Source organism: Salvelinus fontinalis, chromosome 38 (genome assembly GCF_029448725.1).
Source record: "Salvelinus fontinalis isolate EN_2023a chromosome 38, ASM2944872v1, whole genome shotgun sequence".
Taxonomy (NCBI): Eukaryota; Metazoa; Chordata; class Actinopteri; order Salmoniformes; family Salmonidae; genus Salvelinus; species Salvelinus fontinalis.
In genome coordinates this window covers 25,780,545-25,807,463 of record NC_074702.1, presented here as the reverse complement: position 1 = coordinate 25,807,463, position 26,919 = coordinate 25,780,545, and the positions used below count along the sequence as shown (strand labels likewise).

Below are 26,919 nucleotides of genomic sequence, written 5' to 3'. Positions count from 1 at the left end.
CCACATGGCCTTTCCAGCATCCCCTAGCCAAGAAAATACACATGCACGCACACACTGTACAAACACATACTGTACACGCACACAGTACTCTGACTGTTGCCAGCCATGGCCTTTTTGCATACCAGGAAAACCTAACTCCTCTATTTGCATTTGAAATCACTATGGGCCAAGTTTCCAATGCAAGAGTCCTAAACTCGTCATTGCCGTGCCTTTGTGTGCTTGTTTCTCTATCTACAGCTTTATTTATCCGGTATCATCCTGTTATTCTCTCACCCTCTTTATATAGTCCCATATTGTAATGTTCTGAACACATCACCATAATCGGTTTAGCCTTAGGATTCCTCTTAGCTGTGTATCTAGCATAGTAGCATACTACATTAATTTTTGTCCCACGGCCCATTGACTAGTCTCTATCTGGGAGACAGGTTTGGGGAGATGGGAGTGTCTGGCTCTGACTCAACCATGTCTCTGTCTCTGAACCTGCCTGATCATTTCATAATCATGGTGTACTGTGAGCTAATACATCTCAAAGGTTCTATACCCCTCTGTATGTAAGTATTTGAGGATGGTTACTTGAGCAGTTCATGCCTTTGATGCTGTGACAAAAGTGACAGCTTAGTTTGGACTGCATTGAAAGACACCTGACACACCCATGTGTGAAATGACTGAAATGTTTGTTTTCTACTGTAACCTTTGGATGGAAATAGAGATGATGTATTCGAAGTGAAAAAAAGAAAGAACTAGAAGTCTGAAGAAAAGATTACATTGTGTTGTTGTCACATACATGTTCTCACCACTTCATCTGCCAGCTGTCCATCACCGCTAGAGACAAACAGAACATCCACATTAGGCAACTCTTCTCTCGTATACCTACTGACAGACACGCCTGCATTCATTGTTTTGAAATGCACAGGGTGTGACCAGTGTTGCCGTCACACCTAAGCTATGTTTTATTGTTTTCAACTTTTTTTATATAAGCAAAAACATACACAGACAAAAACAATTGGCAGTGTTTCGCCTGTGGAAAAAATGACCTATTCTTTGACTTTGTTGTGCTTTTTTTCAAGTCCGCAGCTGTTCTTTCACCCAGTCTGTACCCTGCCTCTTCCATCTGCTCTCTCTTTTATCCCTTTCACTCTTTCTTTGCCCACTCACTCACGCACTACTACCCACCATGACTGCAGGCATTCTCTCTCACCCTGTCCACATGTCCTTGTTTAGGGGAAGACTGAGGGAATAACCTATCAGCTCAGTGAGACAGAACTGTTAAGGGGGCAGGGGCCGATAAAGGCCATTGGATATAGTAAAGAGAGTGGAGAGATATACGTGGCAGCTATTGACGCTTTCCAATGGCCCTTGGCATTGACAGCGACACAAGACCACCCGCGAGGTATGTTGGCAGGGTGCCAAGCCAAACTGCTTTTGCGTTAGCCTATAGCGAGCCTATAACGAGGGCATTACAAAGTCATGTCGTCGCGGGAAATCCCAGAATAGAGTTCTCATTTCGGTGCGGAGCCCCCTCACAAATAGACCACAGAAACTGTATAGTCAGTTAGTGACGCGCTCAGTCGCGTTTTCACACTAACTTTTTGTTGGTCGGTGTGCCCGCCTCACATGCATTCCATTTCACCTGTTGACGACGACAGCTCACTGCGATCTGTCATTTATACTGGGATTGATTTGAAAGGATTGAATCAAACCAGAGAGAAGAGAGAGGAGAGCATAGACACCAACTGTCTTCAGATGGGATATGACAGCAAACAGAAACTCTGAAAGTTCTCTGGATATAGTTCAAATGATTGAAAGCGAAAGCGCGCTTCCCGTCTAAACCCATCACTTCGTTATTTAGTCACTCTGTTTTTATGAGCGTCTATTTTATTCAAATTCAAGAACAATAATACACATTACCCACAACAAGAACGCGTTTGAAGAGAAAGCGGCGTATTCTCAGGTAAGGCATGAGTTCTTTGTTTCTGTTCTGGGTAGCTGTAGTTTGATACATTGTAGCTGGTGAATGATCGCGATTTGATAACACTAGGATTCGTATTATTCCACAGTAGCTACCTACAGTGTTAATTATCTACTGAAAGTGGTCGTCTGTTTATAAATGGACTTCATTAGTGTCATGAGAAGGGATGATGTCAATTTGAACTTGACATGGCATGCAAATAAATGGAACACAGAATCTCTATTATGTTTACAGAAAGCTAGTAGGCTACTGTAGCCTACTTTCTAAACTATTTATATAAATAAATTATAGACCTATGCCATTATATAAATGGACTATATCAAATAATACAGCTATCATTAGTCTATTAGTTCACACTAAGCCAAAAAGACTACTTTTTAAAAAACTATTTATGCAAATTGTGTACATACCATAACTTAAATAACAACTTTTGGGGGGGGGGGTTATTCGTTTTTAAAATGTCAGAATGCTTGGTTGTATGATGATCAACATCCAGATACTCAAGATTCTATGACAACATATTTAATTGCCCAATATTTGGGACTTTTGTGCTTGAGCATAAGTAGTTAGATGGGCTAAAAATGTCCTCAGGCCTATAGCTTTTCAATGTGTCATTTTCACTGTGAAACGATGAGAGGACCATATCTGGTTCTAATTCAAACATGTTTTTCTTAATGTCTCAAACCTCCTTTCCCAGGGCATTGTTTTCCTCAGTTTATGTGAACTCACATTTGTTTACCAGACTCTTCTGATATCTGTTGTTTATCATTTCCATCTGCGCATAGTGTAAACAAAGTAGAGCAGGGAAGTATAGGATGACGCTGACATAGGTGGAGAGAAAAGATTGCCTGGGAGGGTTGCCGTCAGGGGAGTCCAGAGCACATATCTATCTTCTGTCTTCAATCTCTCCTTGTTTCTTTTTCTCGCACACCCTTTTTTTTGGCTGCACTTGTACGAACAGCTCTATAGCTGGGACCTAGCCTGTCATTAATGGGTCGTTATTTCGCTGACCTCAGAACGGAGAGATATGCTCAGCCCACTGGAATCTCTGCTAATGTTGTTGAACTAGCATATATTCAAAGTCTGTGTAATTAGTGGTGTCTTCGGACCATTCCAGTCAGTTCTGCAGTGTTGTAATATGCACAAGTCACATTTGCATGAATTATTCTATTCATGCAGTGGTATCATAGTGTGATAATCTACTTTATTGGAGAAACAATTAGGCCTATAGGGTAACTTACTTGCTAATTAACTTACAGGTAATACAGCGAATCATCTTCCCTAACAATCAATGATCCTAGCTTGTATTTTAATCTTCAACCCTTTGGTGTCCTATAAACAAAAAAACATGTATTCCCCAACAGAAGCCAGTTGGCCCAGCTACAGTATCATTCTAGGAGTCTAACAATGGGCCTATCTGCCCTCACACCTAGATGACAGTTAGTCATGATATCTCACCTCTCATCTGACAGACAGACGCCACACAGAGCTGTCCAGCCTTGGTTGTATTCATTAGGTACCAAACGGGGGAAAAAACGGACTGAAATGGGGAAAGACTTCCTGGACTTATCCAATAAGAAACGCTCGTGTTGGTTTTTAAAACGTGTTTGGGTTCCTTAATGAATATGACCCTGGTTCCTCTCACCTGCTCTTCCTGCTCAGGCCCTTGTGTGATAATGACCGTTTCCTCTCTCAGCCCATAGCCCTCCATAGGCTATGGTGGTATACAGGGGGACTATCTCAGTGGGTTCTGTCATACAGCTCAGACTGGTCACCAGGTATTCCTGGGAACCTGATGTGTCAGGACACAGTGGGGTGATGACAGCTTCCTGATAGCCCTCCATAGACTACTGTAGCCCTCCATATACCACCGAAGCATTGCTAAGTAGACTTTGAGGTCATACAGCTGAGACTGGTATGGTCACTTCCTACTGGGCATACACTGGTTAAATCAACGTTGTTTCCACATAATTTCAATGAATTTACATCGAACCAACGTGGAATAGATGTTGAATTGACGTCTGTGCCCAGTAGGTAGGGTCCAAAATGGCACCATATCCCCTATACTTTTGACCAGGGAATAGGGTGTCATTTCTTATATACACAAATGTATCATGGCGCCGGAGAGGATGGCTGCCATTTTATTGGCTCTTAACCAACCGTGCTATTTTATTTTATTTTTTCCCGCATTGCTTATAACTTATTTTGTACATAATGTTGCTGCTACTGTCTCTTATGACCGAAAAGAGCTTCTGGACATCAGAACAGCGATTACTCACCTTGAATTGGACAAATAATTTTTCTTTAATGAGTTGGACGAGAGGGATTGACTCCAGACACCCAAACAGACCCTCATCCCCGTCATTCGCAGGAGAAAAAGAGAGATTTTGCAGAAGGAGATCAGGGTGCCTTGTGAGGATCAGGTGATGAGTGGCTAATCTGCCTTTGCCATCCGTACTATTAGCCAACGCACAATCGCTGGAAAATAAATGGGACAAACTAAAAGCACGTATATCCTACCAACGGGACATTAAAAACTGTAATGTCTTATGTTTCACAGAGTCGTGGCTGAACGACGACATGAATAACATACAGCTGGCGGGTTATACACCCTATCGGCAGGATAGAACAGCAGTCTCTGGTAAGACAAGGGGTGGTGGTCTATGTATATTTGTTAACAACAGCTGGTGCACGATATCTAAGGAAGTCTTGAGGTTTTGTTCGTCTGAGGTACAATATCTCATGATAAACTAGACCACACTATCTACCTAGAGAGTTTTCGTCTGTACTTTTCATAGCTGTCTACATACAGTTGAAGTCGGAAGTTTACATACACTTAAGTTGGATTCATTAAAACTCGTTTTTCAACTACTCCAGAAATTTCTTGTTAACAAACTATAGTTTTGACAAGTTGGTTAGGACATCTACTTTGGTTAGGTGTCCAAGTTGGTTAGGACATCTAAGTTATTTTTCCAACAGTTGTTTACAGACAGATTATTTCACTTTTAATTCACTGTATCACAATTCCAGTGCGTCAGAAGTTTACATACACTAAGTTGACTGTGCCTTTAAACAGCTTGGGAAATTCCAGAAAATTATGTCAGTCATCATTTTAGTCAATTGGAGGTGTATCTGTGGCTGTATTTCAAGGCCTACCTTCAAACTCAGTGCCTCTTTGCTTGACATCATGGGAAAATCTAAAGAAATCAGCCAAGACCTCAGAAAAGAAATTGTAGACCTTCACAAGTCTGGTTCATTCTTGGGAGCAATTTCCAAACACCTGAAGGTACCACGTTCATCTGTACAAACAATAGTACGCAAGCATAAACACCATGGGACCACGCAGCCGTCATACTGCTCAGGAAGAAGACGCGTTCTGTCTCCTAGAGATGAATGTACTTTGGTGCGAAAAGTGCAAATCAATCCCAGAAGAGCAGCAAAGGACCTTGTGAAGATGCTGGAGGAAACAGGTACAACAGTATCTATATCCACAGTAAAACGAGTCCTATATCGACATAACCTGAAAGGCCGCTCAGCAAGGAAGAAGCCACTGCTCCAAAACCGCAATAAAAAAGCCAGACTACGGTTTGCAACTGCACATAGGGACAAAGTTCGTACTTTTTGGAGAAATGTCCTCTGGTCTGATGAAACAAAAATATAACTGTTTGGCCATAATTATTGTTATGTTTGGATGAAAATGGGGAGGCTTGCAAGCCGAAGAACACCATCCCAACCGTGAAGCACGGGGGTGGCAGCATCATGTTGTGGTGGTGCTTTGCTGCAGGAGGGACTGGTGCACTTCACAAAATAGATGGCATCATGAGGAAAGAAAATTATGTCGATATATTAAAGCAACATCTCAAGACATCAGTCAGGAAGTTAAATCTTGGTCGCAAATGGGTCTTCCAAATGGACAATGACCCCAAGCATACTTCCAAAGTTGTGGCAAAACGGCTTAAGGACAACAAAGTCAAGGTATTGGAGTGGCCATCACAAAGCCCTGACCTCAATCCCATAAAATTTGTTGTCAGAACTGTAAAAGTGTGTGTGCGCAAGGAGGCCTACAAACCCGACCTAGTTACACCAGCTCTGTCAGGAGGAATGGGCCAAAATTCACCCAACTCATTGTGGGAAACTTGTGGAAGGCTATCCGAACCGTTTGACCCAAGTTAAACAATTTGAAGGCAATGCTACCAAATACTAATTGAGTGTATGTAAACTTCTGACCCACTGGCAATGTGATGAAAGAAATAAAAGCTGAAATAAATCATTTTGGAGGCATCCTAGCTGTTCCAGGGCACCTGATCTGTCAGATGTCACAATGTGCTCATGGCTAACAGGTCAGGTGGGGGTTGGATAGTTCCGCTGTAATCCTCTGGAGAGTACTAGAGACCTGAGCAGTACAGTACCTGTATTCTATGGAAATGCCCTTTATTGTTACTGATGAAAATGTCCTTCATTGTTACAGTTGACCACTATTGACATTGTGTGCTAGCCCATTGTGAGGCTGGCAGACTAGACACTAGACAGACTAGTGGGTTTGAATGGAGCACAAACTTGTCATTATCAGTAAGTTGATTACTTATTCTCCCTCAATATGCAGAATAGCATACACTGATGACAGTAAGTTTCCTTTTTTTCTTCTGGACTCAACGAAGAGAGACACTTGAGCTACTTGAACTGCTAATGGGTTATGTATGTGACATTGTAACACCTGATGCCTTTCTTGAGGATAGTGCAGCAAAGTGCTCACCAATGCAGAAAATACAGGTGTTTTTCTGTTTCTCAGGTGAGAGCAGCTCTTGCTCAATATCAGCCAGACAAAGGTTAAAGACACAGTACATTCACCCTTAAATGCTCTGGAGGACTGAGGGGGGACGTGTTTGCTAGTGTATCCTTCTTAAAAAACGAAGAATAAGACAAATTTGACCAAACATGTACAAAGAATATACTTATACTTATTGGTGTAAATGTTTTTTTTTTGCTTGTGTTTATACTTGGTCTGGCCACCAGGGACAGAGAGAGTGTGGACTGTCCCTTTAATTGAATGGCAGCCCCAGGTCAACCCCAAGCAGGGCAGTTGTTCTAGTGTTGTGTGTATAACATGCAAAATAGCCTCGCTCTTGTCACTTGTTTTGATTGTGAATGTACAGTACATATGGTTTTGAATAGGCTACACAGTGCTTAGCCTACTTAAAAAAAAAAAATCTCCATACAATTCATTAGGGGAACTATGGTCACAGTCAGTGTGACTCTGAGAGACAGACACATGCCCCTTTGCCCTTCCAGTCTTAGATGTGTTTTGTAAAAAATATACAGTTTTTGTCATTGTTGTTCTGAATCCACTGCCTGCAAGTCGTTGTTCAATTTGTGAAATATGTGCCATTTAATTACCCGTTAAGATGTTGCCTTCTATTGCTTTAATGTAACTAAATAATCAGTCATTTTTATTTGTATTTAATTAAAATTTAATTTATTTATAATCAAAGTCATAATTGCTCAATGAGTCTGTGGTTGTGGCAAAAAAATAATTGGGGGGGTCCCCTTTTTTTAGTTTGAGCACCAGCCCCCCAAACAGTATGTGCACGGCCCGGTTGCGAGATACTATTGTAGCAGTACTGCTCTATTCTGCTGTCGCTGAGTTTGTCAAATGATTCTCGTTCCATGAACATTCCAACGCAATACAATTGTCTTGGATCTTATGGTACCAAAATGGCCGGCCATCAAATGATCAAACAGAGTTTGTTGAACGGTATATCCATGACTGTGGCTGCAGCCTGTCCTCTTCAGATAGACAAGGATGATAGGCCAACACATGAGCGTTGTCACTCAGTAAGGGGGTTGATGATGATTCCGTCAGCTGAAGTTTCACTGGATCCAAACCTGACCTCAAGTGGTCAAAGGAGATAGAGCAAAAACATTGGCTCGTACACACACACACACACACACACACACACACACACACACACACACACACACACACACACACACACACACACACACACACACACACACACACACACACACACACACACACACACACACACACACACACACACACACACACACACACACACACACACACACACACACACACACACACACACACACACACACATGGCTGCTAGCAATAATTTCCCCTCAGCGATGAATAAAGTTGATTGAATTGAATCCCAGTCCTGTAATAATGCCAGCACAGGTGGGTCAAGAGTGAACAGACTTACACTTCTTTAGATATGGATGCATATTACTACCTGCAGTGCGAGGGAGGAGGGACAAGTATGAATGAACTCCGATCGTGTACTCTTTTTCTCTTTCTCTATTTCTGTGTCTTTGTGTGTTGGTAGTAAGGATTGTGGAATCTAAATACTGTGGAATCCTTGCTTCGGTTCGCGTATGATCGATCACTGTTGAGAGGGCGTGTATGTTCCTGTGTGTGTAATGTGTGTGTACTAGTTGTATGACGCTTCAACTGTTGCTGGTTGTTGCTGAGTCGAGGGGAAAGATTAGCACTGCAGTGTGAGAGATTGAGTGAGTCCTCTGACCTCGGACTTGAGGGTAATGCATTGTGTCACCTCCGGATAGGACAGTAGTTGTATAACACACACTAGAGCTGCGGCTATAAACTGGAAATGATCCACACGACCATATCGACCATGCTGATATTGTTCATTACGATAAGTAGCCTATACTAGAGAAATGTGAAGTTTGAAATGAAATACGTTTTGTTAATATGGGTGATTGTTAACGGGACACGTGACGGCTACAATCATCAAACTAGTAGTAGTTTAAAGGGTAATACAAAATCTGGTACACATTAATGTTAAACTTATCAATCTATTTATCGGTATCGCATCAGTCCTGGAAATTTAGCACAACTGGATCGCCCAGCTTTAATACTCACTCACTCACTCACTCACTCACTCACTCACTCACTCACTCACTCACTCACTCACTCATTCACTCATTCACTCACTCCTTGGGACTGCCTCTGATTCTTCCACTCTCTTATCGCTCCTGCCACTCCTCTGCAACCAAGACCTATTTTCAGCACATTAACACACAAATGTTCAGCTTCCTCTTCCTCTCTATCATACCTTTGCCCTTTCCACTTAATTATGTCCCTTTCTACTCACTTTCTTTTCCATCCTTTTAAGTTAGTCTCTTTGTGTTCTCTCCCTCCCTCCCTCCCTATCTTTTCTCTGTATTGTTGTCCATGGGCCCTGGTCAAAAGTAGGCAATAGGGTGCCATTACAGACTCAACCCTGGTGTGTTTGTTTAGCCTTTGTTTGTTGCTTTTGAATAACATCTGTGTTGACATGACAGAATGGACTTTACTCCTGCATGAGTCTCTCTCAACACTACAGTCTCTCTTACTGTTGATAGTGTATCTCAACCGGATAATGCAAACGTCCGTTTGGGTCATATGGATGTGAGTCAGTCTTGGTTTAAACAAAGATTTCTCCTCAACAGCGTTCACTCTAATTTTGCCCTCTTCCCAAAGCATGACCTCCATGTGGTGTCCATTACATGTCATATCTGGAATGGAAGTAATAATAACTAATAACTTCACCATATGGAATTTGGCATACGGTATTACTTTGTCAAATATTTATGTGTAATTATGGGTATTGATGAATGGTAGCCATCCTCTTCAACATGCGTGCATCCATACACACACACGCACACACACACAATTAAAAACACAGTATATACATAATTCCTGCATGCAACCATTCACTATTCTTCTATAAACAACATAGTATTGTGTGTCCTGTGTACAGCTCTGTGAAGTTATATACCACACACTCGGACTGTTTTCCATCTCCTCACTAGAAATATGACACTGGCCTCTGACATTTTAGAACCCACTTCCTCTCCCCTCTCCCCCCACTCGTCTCCTCTCCTCCTCCACTCTCTGTCCCCCCCTCTCTCCCTCCTCTGTCTGTCTCTGTGTCAGTGTGCCAGTCTGTGTTTGGAAGCCCTCACTCATATCATAGTTGTATATTTATCTCCATGCCTCCACTCCTACAGGCCCCATCGCCTAATAAGGCCTGTACAGGGAGAGAGAAAGAGAGAGAGAGAGCAGGAGGAGAGGAGCAAGAAAGGGAGAGAGAAGAGAGGAGTTCAGGGAGACGGAATGAGAGGAGTAGAGAGGGAAAAAGGATAGGGTGGGAAAGGTTTGGACAATGGGAATCCAGACTATTTTCCCACGTGTGTGTTTGTGTCTGTGTGTGTGTGCATGCATGTGATTGTGTACGTGTGTACTTGGTTGCTGCCTGTGAGTGTGTGCACTCGGTTTGCTCGGTCGTTACTTCATATTTGCTGCTATTTTACTACTGCTTACACTCGTATGAGCAAGTGACATAAAGACATTAAATAACCTAGTTATTGCTGAGAATTCTCCATCCAAGACCTCAGCAGTGATGCAAATCGTTCATAATGTGTCTTTGTGTTGTGAGCAGTGTATAGTACTATGTACAGTGTATAGTACTTCAAAGGCGAATCCCCTTATTTCTATATATATCTGTGTATGGTTATTGTAAGACCACATCATTGCACTGACTCAGATTTGTGTTCCATGCTTCCCCACAATGCACTTCCAAAGCTGGGAGGTAAATCGGCATTGTTTACTGTACAGTACCCTCTGTCCATACAGCAAAAGCCTTGTGCTAACAGTCCTTGTCCTGAAATACAATCCCGAACCACCTTCTCTTTCACTATCGCTTTCTCCAGGGTGTTTTCTCCAGTTACAACTTTTCTGGAAGTCAGGGGGATATTCTGCTTTAAAGTGCTTAGTGCTGCTGACACACTGGTGTACTGCTCATAGTGTAGTATCACTTCTGTGAACTGTCACCTGGTTCATTTAGCTCTTAACCATGCAGTGTATTGAATTGCCACTATATTCAGGGTGATGATACCCCGTTGAAGTTCACATTTAAAATTGGCAAGGTAAGGGTGCTGGTCAAGGTTAAGGATCCCGGATCCTATACTGTACCACTCATCATCCCACCTTCCATCTCTTTCTATCCTACAGAAATGCCCCTCCACAATATAGACACCCCGAGGAGCCGATGGGAGCAGGGCTTGCGGCCGCCGTGGGTCGCCCGATTGGCTGGAGGGCAAAGCCCCGCCTCTTCAGGGGTGGAGTCAGACACAGAGAGCAGCAGCACAGAGAGCGAGAGGGTAAGGAGGAGTGGGTCTCACGTTAACTAGTGTCCGGCGGTTGGTTGTTTACACTGGTAATGTGGTCAGAGTCAGACGCTGCTATCCAAAGCGACTCAACGTACACATCAGTGTATGTGTCCAACGCTGGAATTGAACCGGTAACTTTGGTGCCACAGTCATCGCACTCTAACCAACTGAGCCATCGGAATGACTTTTAGATCCAGGTTGAATAGTCTCTTTTCAATCGTCTGTGTGTCTCTTCTCTACCTCTCAGTCTCCAGCCAAACGTTTAGAGGCGCGGTCACCGAGGATCCTACCGTTGCCCTCCATGCTGCAACAGCGAATCACAGAGATTGACCAGCAGAGGGAGGAGCTAAAGATAGAGGTGAGACACTGATGGATTAATGAATGAACAAGTTAAACCCTCAAGGGCCTGATTGTGTCTCATATCAAACCATTTTTATGGAGAGTGGTGGCTGTTCAGTAAATGTATCTGATGAAATTTGATTCTGGATCTGTTCACAACAAACCAACTCCTTTTTTCTAATGTCTCCTTCAAAGGCACATTCTGCATTCTTCATTGTGGGACTAACATCTCTCTCTCTCTCTCTCTCTTTCGTCTGCCACTCCAGCTGCAGCTGGAGATAGCCCTGTTGGAGGGCGAGCTGCAGGAGGAGAGGAACGAGCTGCGCAGACACACTCTGTATCTACAGACACTGCAGGAGGAGACATACAGACAGACGGACAGACAGAAGGTCAGTAGTGCTGTACACACAAGGAGCATAAGGAGCAAGACAGACGCAGACAGACTGCCGGATGGACGGTTAGCTGTCCTCCTGCAGACAGAGCTCCATTCAATACCATCCAAAGCATCCTGTCTTCAGGCGGTATGTTTGAATCTCATGGTTTGGGACCGGAGAGTGATATGGCCTGTACATGAGTAGCTATAGCAGTGAGGTAGACACTGAGTCACTTCATGTGACACTATAGGCCTAAGCTATGGAATAGTGGAATGAGCTGACAAACAGATGGATCTTTATATAAAGGGATGACTGTTCCCTCTCTCATCCCTCATCCTCCTATTTTCTCTCTCTCTCTCTCTCTCTCTCTCTCTCTCTCTCTCTCTCTCTCTGTCTGTCTCTCTCTCTCTCTCTGTAGGAGCGAGCCAGTCTGGAGGTGGAGAGGGCCCGGGTTGAGGAGCTGAGGAGTAGGTTGGAGGAGAAGGAGACACTGATCCCCAGTCAGCCAGAGGGCCAGAGAGAGCAGCTACTGGTCCAACTACAACAGGTGATTAACTGATCCAGGAACAGTCCACTGACTGGGGTGGTATTCATTAAGGCACGCAATGTTTTAAAACGTTTTGCAAAACAAAAACAAAAAGAGCGCTGTTTCAGTCCGTTTCCTTACGTTTGGTACCTTATCAATAGTACCCAAAACGAGAATGCACTGCATCTTCTACCTGTTTCTCTTTCTAGATGTAGTTGGGATATTTCACAGGTAGCCTAGCAGAGTGTCATCACCTGCCCTGAGACCTGAAATGAAGTCAACTTTGTTCAGTGGAGAGCAACATTTTGGTCTAGCCTCATATACAGCTGAATTCAGGTGCTAGTGACAGCATGGTTTCACACTGCCTCTGGTTAGAACTCATTTCACCACATGTGTTCTAATTCTAGCCTCTCTGGTCATTGCATGTTTTTTCTTGTCGGCGGTACTAGTTATCTTTGTAGTACCTCTTCTACCTGATAGGTCAAAGTGTCATAGAGGTATCTGAGACAGACATGCAGGCTGGCAGACAAAGGGTTTATTGTGCATTTTGGCAGTGACACTGACATGGCGTGTCATTCTGATGACAGTGGATGTGTCCCACATGGCACCCTATTCCCTATATAGTGCACTACTTTTAACAAGAGCCCAATGAGGCCTGGTCAAAAGTAGTATACTATATAGAGAATAGGATGGCCTTTGGGACACACACTTGAGACCGACTACTTGGTTTAATGGTCTTGAATAGAGTGGTCCGACCAGTTGTTTTTTGGTTTAGTGTTCTAAGCCACAGGCTCTTTCTGTACTAATCAACAGCTTTCTTCCATTTTCTGTCTGTTCCACTCCTTCTGCATCTTTCCTTCATCACTTTCTCTCTCTCTCTGCATCTCTCTCTCTCTCTCCCTCCATCCCACTCTCTTTCTCTCTTTCCCTCCATCCCTCTCTCTCTCTTCCAGGAGAAAGAGATGGTGGAGGCAGCCGGCCGGGTGTTTGAGGACTGGGAATTCCGTGTCCTGGAGAGCGAGGCCGGAGTAGAGGAGGAGGAGAGCGAAGGAAAGATAGAAGGGAAGGAGAGAGGGAATGAGGAAGATAAGGAGAAGGAGATCTCATGCCAAAAGCATGCTGTCACCTCAGCGCAGGTAAGCCAGGGTTGGCAAATAAGAAGACAACAACATTTCAGAGAATCTCACAGCTCCAAGCTGGTTCTACTAGTTTGGTTAGAAGCTTATCCCCCACCACAGACTCTCTCTAAATGCCCCCTTCCTCTCCCCCCCAACGTTAGTCACTCTCTGTTGGGAAACGGCTCCTCACAAGTAACCCCCTTCCCCCCAGCCTCCTCTTCTTAAACTGAGACATGAGCGTGGACTCTCCCTTCTCCTCACACTCTACGGTATCACCCTCCACTGTCACATGACTGCACAAACAAGTTAGGCAATTGCATCAGAAACCACTTTGGGAAGGAGGGAGGGAAAGTGGAGAAAGATGTATAGATGAAGGGAGAGCTGGTCAATTGAGGAAATGTAGGAGGAAAGGAGAGGGACTAAAAGTAGAGAATGTAGAGAGATGGTGAGAGTGGTGGGGAGGGGTTGAAGAATAAAAGGAAGGATTGTATCGTAAGGGAGCGTGAAGAAAGAAAGAGGATAAACTTAGGATATCATGTGATGAGGTGGAAAAGTGGGAGAATAGAGAGAGAGAGAGAGATGAAACAAGTGATAGTGATGAAAAGAGGGGAAGAGAGAGAGAGAGTGGGAGAGAGTTGATTCAGCTGCACTGTGGCCTTGCTTGGGTTGACAGCTCATCTCTCTACCCCTCTCTCTCTCTCTGCCTCTCTCTTTATCTCCTCCTCTCTGACATATTAACTGTGCTGAGCTGACATCCCGAATTCTCTATTCCCTGTCATCTCCCACACCTCTCCTCTGTCATTCATCCCTCATCTCCTCTCATAACTCAAATGGATGTTGGAAGTTGTGCCATTGAACACACCTAGAGTAACTGACTATTGACATAAGTCATGAGACACAGCAGATAAGATGCTGTGCACATTTAAAACAACAACTCTAATAATGCCACCAACAACACCATCTGTCTAACATGCCACTGGACATACAGTACGTGACTGACAGGAGACAGAATGATGCGGTGTTTAATATTACGTGTCTGACGTTTCATTTGTCGATTTCTTTTCTTTATTCATCGATTTCTTCAGGAGCGAGTCCAGCAGCTTGAGAAGCAGTTGAAGGAGATGGAGCGAGAGCAGGATAGAGAGATGAATGCCTTCAAGAAGGAGAGGAGAGAGTTGCTCCGCACCACTCAAAGGGTAATAAAGGGAACAAGGAATGATGATCAGAACTTTATCATAGTTTATGTATTATTTATCAGGGAAATTATAATTATGTCTTATATTCCCGGTGGTTCAAGTATGATAAATATGATACATTTAATGATTGTCCCTGCTTGTGCCATCAAACCCCTGCAACTTATCCAGAACACTGCAGCCCGCCTAGTTTTCAACCTTCCCAAGTTCTCTCATGTCACCCTACTGGTCTACTGACAGCTACTTTATTAAGGAGAAATGTACTTTCTATGCCTGTAATATGTGGTTGTACCACCTAGCTATCTTAAGATGAATGCACAAACTGCGTATGCTAAATGACTACAATGTAAAATGTAAGGGAAGTGCCTGGAAGCTAGATAAGAATGTCCAATGTTGCCAGTGTTTTAATTCAATATTCATAATGGTTGTCTGAAGCGCCAAAGTGTGTGATTTGTCAACTCCCTGCTTGGGCAGTGATATGGTTTGTTGTTGAACCAATGACATGCCTTTGATTAGAGTCATGACAGGGCGAGTTGAAAAGGGGGAGGAGACTAGTTAGAGACGGGGAAAGAGCACAACTGAGCGTAGTGAGTGAGAGAGAGTGAGGCATGACTGAAGAAAGAGAGGGAGGAAACAGGGAAGAGAAAAGCAGAACAGGGGAGGGTGACTGAGGGAGAGAGAGAGGGAATGAGGGAAGATAAGCTGAGAGAACTTAAAAGCGTCGCAACAACACCGGTAAGCGGAGAGACACCACAAATCAAACATGCATGCTTCAAGTGTCTTTAGAATGTGTTAATCAGAAATGGCATTTACTACAGGCTAAGTGTGTCAGTTAATACTAGGACGAGAGAGGGGGCGAGAGAGAAATTGATTTCATTGCTCTCATCCAGACACGAGAGAGAGAGACTGAGACGGGTTCACAGAGAATGCATACCGCTTCCGAATTGCTTATGTGTCTGTGAGTCAGGGAGAAGGGGTGGGAGGGAGGGAGGGAAAGCGAGATATAGTGTGTGGGAGATAATTTTTAACTGATTAGGGTGGTTCCTGAGAGCTGGCATGCGTTTTCCATTCTCAGTGAGTTGCAGAATGTCTTTTACTACCTGTTACACTCCTACTATGTCATTTCATTATGTGTCATGGCTAAATGTTGACACAACCGTCTTAGTGTGTCGTGTGGTCATCCAGGTCTGATGACTGACGCTCTGTCCTACCTAACTGACATGTCTAGGTTATAACAACAACATTCACTTGTCTATTTTTTCACTCTCCTCTTCACGGCTGAGTTTATGCCATAACCGGTTTTATAACGGTCACACTCCCATCTCTTATCAGGTCTTGAAAGAGAAGAAGCCACTCGCTGATTGGTCCAACATCCCCAGCTCGGTCCCTTGCATGATGTCACTCTCGCCGCTGACCATTCACAAATCCCCTCAGGTATGTTGCCGGGCCGCTACCATTGACACGGATCATGTTTTCCAGTTGTACGTGACACATACTGTACATAAACACTGATTTGATTCACTTGTTCTTTTTCTCCCAGTAATGTACTGAAACACAAACTCACAGTGTTATTCCCTAACTTCAGGAACAAGCCAAAGAATCTGCCAGTTTACCCCGGAGACGGAGCTCGCACCGCAACAATAAGCTCGCGGATAGGCCGGTCTCGGCGCAAGGTGAGCTATGATGTGTGTTTAATTATGAAAATTTTTACGTATTTGCTTTCTCTTTCTCTTTGATCCTCTGTCTTTGTCTGTCTATTTGTTTAGTTCTACCCCATCTCTCTCTCTCTGTCTCTCCTTTTCTCTCACTCGCTCTCTGCTTCTCTCTCCATCTCTCTCTCTCTCTTTCTCTCACTCTGCCTTTTCAGTTTCTGCTAAGGCGTGTCAGTAGCAGATGTAGCTGTGTGTTATTACCATGCCGTGAGCAGGATATAGCTGTATGAACTGGATGAGCCAGTGGGGGTACTAGTCTATGGCTGTTCTTTAGAAATTCAGTTTGTTTGCTCCACTGTTGCCTAAATCCCATTTCCACGATCTCTCTCCAACCCACTGTGTGTGTGTTTGTGTGTGTGCGCTGTCATCCATTCTCTCCATTCTCTCCCCCTGTCTCATGCTCTCCTTACCCTGTCTCTTATATAATATAATACGTGCTATGTGTGCTGTTTTTGTGTCCCTTCCTCTTTCTCTCTCTCTCTCTCTCTCTCTGTGTCTCTCTCTCTCTGTCTCTCCATCTCTTTCACAGGGCTGGTGAGAATGGTACCTGACAGTCCGAGCCCAGAGCGCTTCACTTCCCCTCTTCCCTCCCACCGGCACAGCAACGGGCACAGCAACGGGCACAGCAACGGGCACAGCAACGGGCACATCAACGGGCACAGACCTGGGCCCAGCAATGGCAGTGATCTCCTCACCCCCTGTAACAGTGCTAGTAGCTCCCGTGCCGCCAGGTGAGTGGAGGGGAAAAAACATCTAAAATCACAACGTCTAAAGGAACATGTGATTGTATTGTAAGTGAATAAGAGGAGGTATCTGATTGGCTGTCAGGAGGAGAGGGAAGGGATGAGTTGTCTGTGGAAGATTGATTGGGTGATTGGGTCAGAGTGGAGATGTAGTTGATGTGAGGTGGAGTGTGGTAGACTGGTCAGGTGAGTTTTCTGTGAGTGAAATATAAATGCCGCTCTCATTCTGTGTGGGCGTGTGTCCATGTGTCTGTATGCTTGTACATCTGCGTCTCTGACGACAATAATGACAATAACTCTGCTGACATGTATGTATTTTTCCTTCTCCCTCCAGCCCGAGTCTGGGACTGTTAAACCTGGTGGAGATTGAAAGGAGACTGAGGGAGGCCAAGGCAGAGAGAGAGAGGCTTCTCAAAGAGAGGGTGAGTCACCACCACTAACATCCCTAATCACTTCAGACACACAGCTTTAGACATGCCAGGTCATATTCATTAGGGCACACCGTAACAAAACGTTTAAAAACAGTTTGCTTGTTATTGGACAGTTAATTCAGGTAGTCCCTCCTTGTTTCAGTCAGTTTCCTTCTGTTTGTTGCTTAATGAACACAACCCTGTTGTGTGACCACTGACTGATTACCGTACGTAATTAACATGAACATTACATATTCTTTATCCCTTTACACTTGTGTGTATAAGGTAGTAGTTGTGGAATTGTTAGGTTAGATTACTTGCTGGTTATTACTGCATTGTCGGAACTAGAAGCACAAGCATTTCGCTACACTCGCATTAACATCTGCTAACCTTGTGTATGTGACAAATAACATTTGATTTGACCACCAGAAGAAAAAACACTGTGAAATGGAAGAACACTTCATAGAAAATGAACATACACTCTCCTATGTATTTATTTGAAGCTAAAAACTTGTTTTATATGAGGCGTCAGTACAGAATTTCACCTTTTATTTTAGAGTATTTTCATACATATCTGTTTTCCTGTTTAGAATTGAATGCACTTTATTTGTCTAGTGCCCCCATTTTGAAGGTGTCATAAGTATTTGGGCAAATTCACTTATAGTGTATTAAATGTAGTCAAAAGTTTAGTATTTGGTCCAATATTCCTAGCACACGATGACTACATCAAGACTGTGACTCTACAAACTTGTTGGATGCAGTTGGAGTTTGTTTTGGTTATGTTTCGGATTATGTTGTGCTCATTAGAAGGGTGTCAATGGTGTCATTTTGGACTCACTTTTATTGTAAATAAGAATAGAATATGTTTCTGAACACTTCTACATTAATGTGGATGCTACCATGATTACGGATAATCATGAATGAATCGTGAATAATGATGAATGAGAAAGTTAGATGCACAAGGATCATGCCCCCAAAACATGCTAACCTTTTAAGGGAATTTGTCCAAATACTTATGACACCTTCAAAATGGGGGGATAGATACATAAAGTGCTTTCATTCCTAAATGGTAAAACAGATTTGTATGAAAATACCCTCAAATAAAATGTGACATTCTGTACTCATATAAAAAATATAATCTCAAATCCAAAATGCTGAAGTATAGAGCCTAATTAAGTTTTAGCTTCACTGTCCAAATAAATACGTAGTATGCCTCAGCCTAGATATTGTACTTCATCTTAATCCCCCTGTTGTCAATAAAAGTTTGCCTCTTTCTAAAAACTAATTGAAGAAGGTCTTTGAAGGGAGGCACCTTCTCCTCCAATATGATTGATAAGGACACGAGGAGATAGGATGCAAGGATGCACAGAAAGGATAACTGAGATAGAGCCTGTGGGTTGATCCAGGAGGAGAGGAGGCAGGTGGTGGTGGAGGAGAGGAGGCAGGTGGTGGTGGAGGAGAGGAGGCAGAGAGAGCTGGAGGGCCGAGGAGCAGCAGAACCAGTAGAGTCCCAGACCAGGCTAGTCCCTGACCCAGAGGAGCAGCCCAAAACCACCAGTCCTGTCCCCAGCTCCCCTGAGGTACGTCTGTCTGCTCTGGCTGGCTGCCTGTCTTTCTGTCTGTATTGTCTGTCTGTCTGGTTGCTCTGGCTGTCTGTCTGTGTGCTCTATAGCGCTATACATCCTTTATCCAACCTCTCCTTTTTCCCTGCTTATTGCGCCCCCAATCTGTCTTTCTTTCTGTCCGTCTCCTTTTCACTAACCTTGTAATGTTGATCTGTTTTATTTGGCATATTTATAGTGAAATTATATACATTATACTCATTATTCTTCTCAGCGCTCCCTACCTCTCTTCCTCTCTGCGAACTTTGACCTGCGGGCCCACGTGGAGTCGCTGGGTCATGGGGTGGCGGGGTGCATGGGCCTGCGTATGTCCCCGCGCCGCTGTGCCGGCTTCTTGACCAAGCGTGGCGGGCGGGTCAAGACCTGGAGGAGGAGGTGGTTCCTCTTCGATATGGACCACAGGCGGCTAGCCTACTACACAGGTGATGAGACTGTGTGTGTGTTGGATGTTGGTGTGTATAAGTCTAAATGCTAGGGCTGTTGTGGTGACCCTATTACCGTCACACCGGCAGTCATGAGTCATGACCGCAGTAAAATTCCACCTGACCGTTGAGTCACGGTAATCTCATGTTATGCACTCTGGACATGCTTTGGTAGTACCTTGTAACTTGCTAACTACCATCAGGTCCTAACAGCCTGATACTCAGGGCTCTATTGTCCCTCAAACCACTCTGACATCAATGCAAATGCCATCGAAAATCACATCAAACACTTATCATCAAAACAGCATTATGCTTTTAAAACTAACCTCACTGTGATGATCAATTTGAAGAAGGAAGTTCAACAGCAGTTTGAAACAGTGTAAAACATGATCATTGTAGTTGTTCTTTCAAAACCTAACACAAGGAAATGGACAGCTTTCTAAGGTGATGATTAGTTAAAAATAAAATATTATAGTTTATGCATCAATATCAAATCAAATCAAACGTTCTTTTTCACATGCGACGAATACAAATTGTGTAGACCTTACCGTGAAATGCTTACTTACAAGCCCGTAACCAACAGCGCAGTTCAAGAAAGAGTTAAAAAAATATTTACCAAATTAACTAAAGATATAAAAATAACACAATAAAATAACAATAACGAGGCTATATACAGGGTGTAACGGTACCGAGTCAATGTGCGGGGATACAGGTTAGTCGAGGTAATTTGTACATGTAGGTAGGGGTGAAGTGACTATGCATAGACAATAAACAGCGAGTAGCAGCAGTGTAAAAACAAATGGAGGGGGGAGGTCAATGTAAATAGTCCGGTGGCCATTTGGTTAATTGTTCAGCAGTTTTATGGCTTGGGGGTAGAAGCTGTTAAGGAGCCTTTTGGTCCTAGACTTGGTGCTCCGGTACCGCTTGCTGTGCGGTAGCAGAGAAAACAGTCTATGACTTGATTGACTGGTGTCTTTGAAAAATGTTTTGGCTTTCCTCTGACACCGCCTAGTATATAGGTCCTAGATGGCAGGAAGCTTGGCCCCAGTGATGTACTGGGCCGTACTCACTACCCTCTGTAGCGCCTTACGGCCAGATGCCGAACAGTTAACATACCAGGCAGTGATGCAACTGGTCAGGATCCTCTCGATGGTGCAGCTGTAGAACTTTTTGAGGATCTGGGGACCCATGACAAATTTTTTCAGTCTCCTGAGGGGGAAAAGATATTGCCGTGCCATCTTCACGACTGTCTTGGTGTGCTTGGACAATGTTAGTGATGTGGACATCAAGGAACTTGAAGTTCTCAACCTACAGCCCCATTGATGAGAATGAGGATGTGCTCGGTTCTCCTTTTCTTGTAGTCCACAATCATCTCCTTTGTCTTGATCACGTTGAGGGAGAGGTTGTTGTCCTGGCACCACACGGCCAGGTCTCTGATCTCCTCCCTATCATCGTTGTCGGTGATCAGGCCTACCACTGTTGTGTCATCGGCAAACTTAATAATGGTGTTGGAGTCATGCCTGGCCATGCAGTCATGAGTGAACAGGGATTACAGAAGGGGGCTGAGCATGCACCCCTGAGGGGCCCCTATGTTGAGGATCAGCGTGGCGGATGTGTTGTTACCTACCCTTACCACCTTAGGGCGGCCTGTCAGAAATTCCAGGATCCAGTTGCAGAGGGAGGTGTTTAGTCCAAGGGTCCTTAGCTTAGTGATAAGCTTTGAGGGCACTATGGTGATGAAACGCTGAGCTGTAGTCAATGAATAGCATTCTCACATAGGTGTTCCTTTTGTCCAGGTGTGTAAGGGCAGTGTGGAGTGCAATAGATATGGCATCATCTGTGGATCTGTTGGGGTGGTATGCAAATTTGGGTGAGTCTAGGGTTTCTGGGATAAGGATGTTGATGTGAGCCATGCCCAGCCTTTCAAAGCACTTCATGGCTACAGACGTGAGTGTTACGGGTCGTTAGTCATTTAGGCAGGTTACCTTAGCCTGTCTAGGACTAGGGTGCCGCTAGCGGCACACCCCCCCCCCCCACCCCCACTGAAAAGGCAGAGCCGCGAAATTCAAAAAAAATATTTTTTTTAAATATTTAACTTTCACACATTAAAGTCCAATACAGCTAATGAAAGACACAGATCTTGTGAATCCAGCCAACATGTCCGATTTTTAAAATGTTTTACAGGGAAGACACAATATGTAAAGATGTAAATCTATTAGCTAAAAACACATTAGCATAATCCACCATCTTTTATTTGTCCACCAACACCAGTAGCTATCACCAATTCGGCTAAACTAAGATATTTATAGCCCCTAACCAAGAAAAAAACTCATCAGATGACAGTCTGATAACATATTTATGGTATGGGATAGGTTTTGTTAGAAAAATGTGCATATTTCAGGTAGATGGCATAGTTTACAATTGCACCCACCGTCACAAATGGACTAGAATAATTACAATGAGCAACGTGTTTACCTAACTACTAATCATCAAACATTTCGTAAAAATACACAGCATACACTAATCGAAAGACACAGATCCTGTGAATACAGACAATATTTCAGATTTTCTAAGTGTCTTACAGCGAAAACACAATAAATCGTTATATTAGCATAGCACATGTGCAAACATTACCCCAGCATTGATTCTAGCCAAAGAGAGCGATAACGTAAACATCGCCAAAATATATTATTTTTTTCACTAACCTTCTCAGAATTCTTCAGATGACACCCCTGTAACATCACATTACAACATACATATACAGTTTGTTCGAAAATGTGCATATTTAGCCACCAAAATCATGGTTAGACAATGGGAAAAGTAGCCCAGCTGGTGAGAAAATGTCCGTGCGCCATATTAGACAGTGATCTACTCGTATACATAAATACTCATAAACGTGACTAAAAAATATAGGGTGGACAGCGATTGATAGACAATTTAATTCTTAAAGCCTGTTAAGGCTTGGGGGTGCTGTTGTCACTATTTATGGTAATCGTGTAATTTTTGAAACGGCTTCCTACAAAATTCTTGATCGTACAATATGCATATTCTTATTATTATTGGATAGAAAACAGTCTATAGTTTCTATAGGAGTTGAAATTTTGTCTCTAAGTGGAACAGAAGTCATTCTACAGCAATTTCCCTGACATGGAGTCAGATTTCAGAAATTTTGCCCCCTGTTCTGGAGTCAGTTTTAAGGCCAATGTTATTCCTATGAGTATACGGACACTGCTTACGTCTTCCCCTGGATGCCTTTACGTGATGACGATTTGAATGGTGTCGATTGCGCAATCACAGGCACTATAAATAAAAAAAAAACCTGTAGGTAGGAGCTCTTTTTCTGGTGCGTCATGCGCGAGGAGGATACCGACCCACTGTTTTTCCAAGCATGAGTGTAGCCAGTTATATTTCTCTGGTCATATTTCTACTCGTTATAGGAGTTAAAAACATCATAAGGTAGTTAATTTAAAGCGTTTTATAGCAATTTATATCCGTTTAGTGCGATTTTGGGACATTTATTTCTGAGACGCTGTGAATCTCTGGGCACGCTTCCAGTTCATGCCGAACGCAGTTGGCATTTCCACATGGCAAGAGGACAGCTTTCCACCAAAAGACGATTAGACCCAAGAAAGGATCCTTTGCCCAAGATACTGATGGAAGAACAGCTCAAAGTAGGACATTTTTATTATGATAAATCGTGTTTCTGTCGAAAAATTTTAGTGGCTTAGGACGCCATCTTTTTTGACGTAGCTTCGCTTGGCGCAAACTGTATTGAAAAGTAAGGATAATTTAAAAAATGTAATTCCGCGATTGTATTAGTGTTCTTGGGCACAGGGACTTTGGCGATCTGCTTGAAACATATTGGTGTTACAGACTCAGACAGGGAGAGGTTGAAAATGTCAGTGAAGACACTTGCCAGTTGGTCAGTGCATGCTTGGAATACACGTCCTGGTAATCCGTCTGGCTCTGCGGCCTTGTGAATATTGACCTGTTTAAAGGTCTTACTCACATCAGATACGTAAAGCGTGATCACACAGTCGTCCGGAACAGCTGATGCTCTCATGCATGCTTCAGTGTTACTTGCCTCGAAGCGAGCATAGAAGTTATTTAGCTCGTCTGGTGGGCTTGTGTCACTGGGCAGCCTGCGGCTGTACTTCCCAACTAAAGTTGCAAAATAACTCTGAATCTAGCATAATATTGGACCTGTTTCAAAATGATCACTTTTACGCTCAACATAGCCACTTCATATGCCTACTCACTCCGGAATGGGAAAAATATCCTTTCTATTTTATTCAGATAAGTTCAATTATATTATTCTTGCTATAAAATCATATAATATAAAATAATGGCATAAGACTTAGAAGCATTTCTTGTCAGCTAAATGAACAAGCCTAAATCCCATGGCCCTCTAACTCAAGTCACTGCATTTTTTCATTGTTCACCTCTAATTGGGACTGATTTAGACCTGGGACACCAGGTGTGTGCAATTAATTATCAGGTAGAACAGAAAACCAGCATGCTCCGGACCTCGTAGGATAAGAGTTGAGTATCCCTGGCCTATGACATTGAGCATAGCCAGATAACATACAGTAGGCCAACTCATATTCTGTTCTTCTGAAATATATTTTCTTCACATCATAATGTTTCAATAGACCTGCCTAAAATCAATAATGGATTTATTGTGAGGGTGTACATTCAATTTATTTATTATGCTTTTAAAAATGTAGATGTTGAAAAGGCTTCGCATCAGCGGCTTGTATGCGTGGAGGCCTGGAGATGCTAAATGTGTTTATGTTAATTGCCGGTCAATTACTGTGAGACTGACAGTCTTTTGCATGACAATAACCAGCTGACAAAATGTAATGACCACAGCCCTACTAAATACCTATGTGATTTGTGTCTGTCTCTTTCTTTCTTTCTCTCGTTCTCTCTCTAATTGACTATTGTTTACCTTCAGACTGTGATGAGAGGAAGCTAAAGGGGGTGATCTACTTCCAGGCTATAGAGGAAGTCTACTATGACCACCTGCGCACAGCCACTTCAGTGAGTCCTCATATACAGTATTTTATCACCATAGAGAGGGAACAATGTGGCCATGATATCACCACAACTGTTAAACAGATGATCCATTCATGCATTCAATGCTTGACACCAAATCCCCAAAATTATGGCTCTCCCACCATTCATCTCACTCACTCTCTCTCTCTCTCTCTCTCTCTCTCTCTCTCTCTCTCTCTCTCTCTCTCTCTCTCAGTCTCCGCGGCCCAGCCTTACGTTCTGTGTGAAGACGTACGAGCGCCTCTTCTTCCTGGTGGCCCCCAGCGCCGAGGCCATGAGGATCTGGATGGACGTCATTGTCACAGCAACAGACGAGCACAGCCGCTACTGACCTCGACTTTACACCTGCCCCCTTTCCTGTGTCTGTCTGACCTACCCCTTGGACTGAACCTCCATTCAGCTGGCTGACTTGGCTAACCTGGCTACAGCTTCAGCAGTTTACATTATGTGGGGAAAACTGCAATCTTCACCCTCCAATGCGTGTAGGACCCAGCTAGGCTGCCATTTTGCTGCCTGAACTTTACGTCATATGAGTGGTGGAGGTGAGGAACAGAACATAATGTTCAGGAAAGCTCTTCCTGAAGGAACTGACATTTGATTCTGGATAGTATCTTAGGAGCTTTGATGACATGGGACTGAGTGGCAGACTGTTACAGGTTCTGTGTGGAACAAGAGACGTTTATAGGATGGAGGAGGGACAAGGCCATGGGAATATAAAGACGTGGATGTGCAAGATGGAGCAACCATTGGACATCTTAGAGTCAGTGCCAACCATGATATACTGACAGACAAACCTTTGATGTCTTTTGATTAGTCTCAAATCAGGATTTAATGGTTGGTGTCTCTCTAGCAGCTGTGTTTGAGCTCCCTCTTGTGGCCATATTGAAATGTTGAAGTACTACAGCTTCCATTGAAATATACAGGTAACTGCCAAAATAATGGAAACACCAGCATAGTGTGTCTTAATAGGTCGTTGGGCCACCACGAGCAAGAACAGCTTCAATGCACCTTGGCATAGATTCTACAATGGTCTGGAATTCTATTGGGGGGATGCGACACCATTCTTCCATAAGAAATTTGATAATTTTGTGTTTTGTTGATGGTGGAAAACGCTGTCTCAGGCGCCGCTCCAGAATCTCTCATAAGTGTTCAATTGGCTTGAGATCTGGTGACTGAGACAGCCATGGCATATGGCTTTACATCGTATTAATGCTCATCAAATCATTCAGTGACCACTCATGCCCTGTGGATTGGGGCATTGGCATCCTATAGGGGCATAGCCATGGTAGACAAAATAATAGACAAAATAATGGCCTGCTCAGCATTTTTATACATGACCCTAAGCATGATGGGATATCAATTGTTTCATTAACTCAGGAACCACACCTGTGTTGAAGCACTTGCTTTCAATATACTTTGTATTCCTAATTAACTCTAGTGTTTCCATTCTTTTGGCAGTAACCTGTACATGTATGTCTGTATTGAACATTTGTATATTTTTCATCTATCAAATCAATCAAGTCAAATCAATCAAGTCAATCAAAACACTGACCGATCGTTCAGTTCTCAAAATGGATTGTTTTTTGTTTTTTTACAATATCAACACAGAAATACTATATGCTTACAAATATGTATTATTATTATTGTTATTATTATTGTGATCATTAAAGGTTATTCATACACTTTTGGTGAAAACCTTCCCTTACTGATATGCGTTGCCTCAATGTCTATTTGAAAACTACTTTTTAATTATGCTTTTTATTTTTATTATTTTAACTTTACTTTCCTGCCAGACAGCTATAGAGCTATACAAACTGGCACCCACAATTGTATATACATATTTCAAACAGATCTATTAACTATGGTATTGACCGTTTCAAATGGATTGCCCCCAGCTGTTGTAACATGAAGAGGTGACATATTTATATTAAAAACATTATTTTGATGATTTTATTCATACTATTTCAAGATATAGTCCCAACACAAATCTAGGGTTGCTACCCGAGCCGGCAGGTCGTTCATTCTATCGGTTCGGGTTCCTAGAGAAGCGACCTAGTCGTTCAGTCTTTTTGTTCTGTATCTATGGATGCGACCCAGTCGTTTGTTCTAAAAGTTCCATTGCCATACTACCTGGCAACGTTTTTGCTTGCTAGCTAGCCAACTATGGCTAATTTACAGTCACGTCAAACAGTGCAGACAGAATAACAACAGTAGCAGCATTTGCATTTGTTTAAGCTA

The 26,919-nt window shown here is 43.2% G+C and overlaps 1 protein-coding gene across 1 annotated transcript; it reads left to right on the top strand.

Moving 5' to 3' along the window:
* Positions 1-1,178: 1,178 nt before the first annotated feature.
* LOC129837620 (pleckstrin homology-like domain family B member 3) lies at positions 1,179-26,363 on the top strand. The gene is made up of 15 exons (XM_055903926.1): positions 1,179-1,951; positions 11,007-11,155; positions 11,412-11,522; positions 11,770-11,892; positions 12,296-12,424; positions 13,357-13,539; positions 14,607-14,717; positions 16,047-16,148; positions 16,300-16,387; positions 16,956-17,157; positions 17,504-17,591; positions 18,986-19,159; positions 19,416-19,623; positions 24,581-24,666; positions 24,878-26,363. Exons 2-15 carry the CDS (start codon positions 11,009-11,011, stop codon positions 25,010-25,012), a joined length of 1,887 nt encoding a protein of 628 aa, XP_055759901.1. The 5' UTR covers positions 1,179-1,951; positions 11,007-11,008; the 3' UTR covers positions 25,013-26,363.
* Positions 26,364-26,919: the final 556 nt, after the last annotated feature.

Bases quoted from the DNA above. Each gene is read 5' to 3' on its own strand.
- LOC129837620 (XM_055903926.1), top strand. From the start codon at position 11,009: ATGCCCCTCCACAATATAGACACCCCGAGGAGCCGATGGGAGCAGGGC. The intron at 16,149-16,299 runs GTATGTTGCCGG...CCCTAACTTCAG, and splicing joins CCATTCACAAATCCCCTCAG to GAACAAGCCAAAGAATCTGC. The intron at 16,388-16,955 runs GTGAGCTATGAT...TCTCTTTCACAG, and splicing joins TAGGCCGGTCTCGGCGCAAG to GGCTGGTGAGAATGGTACCT.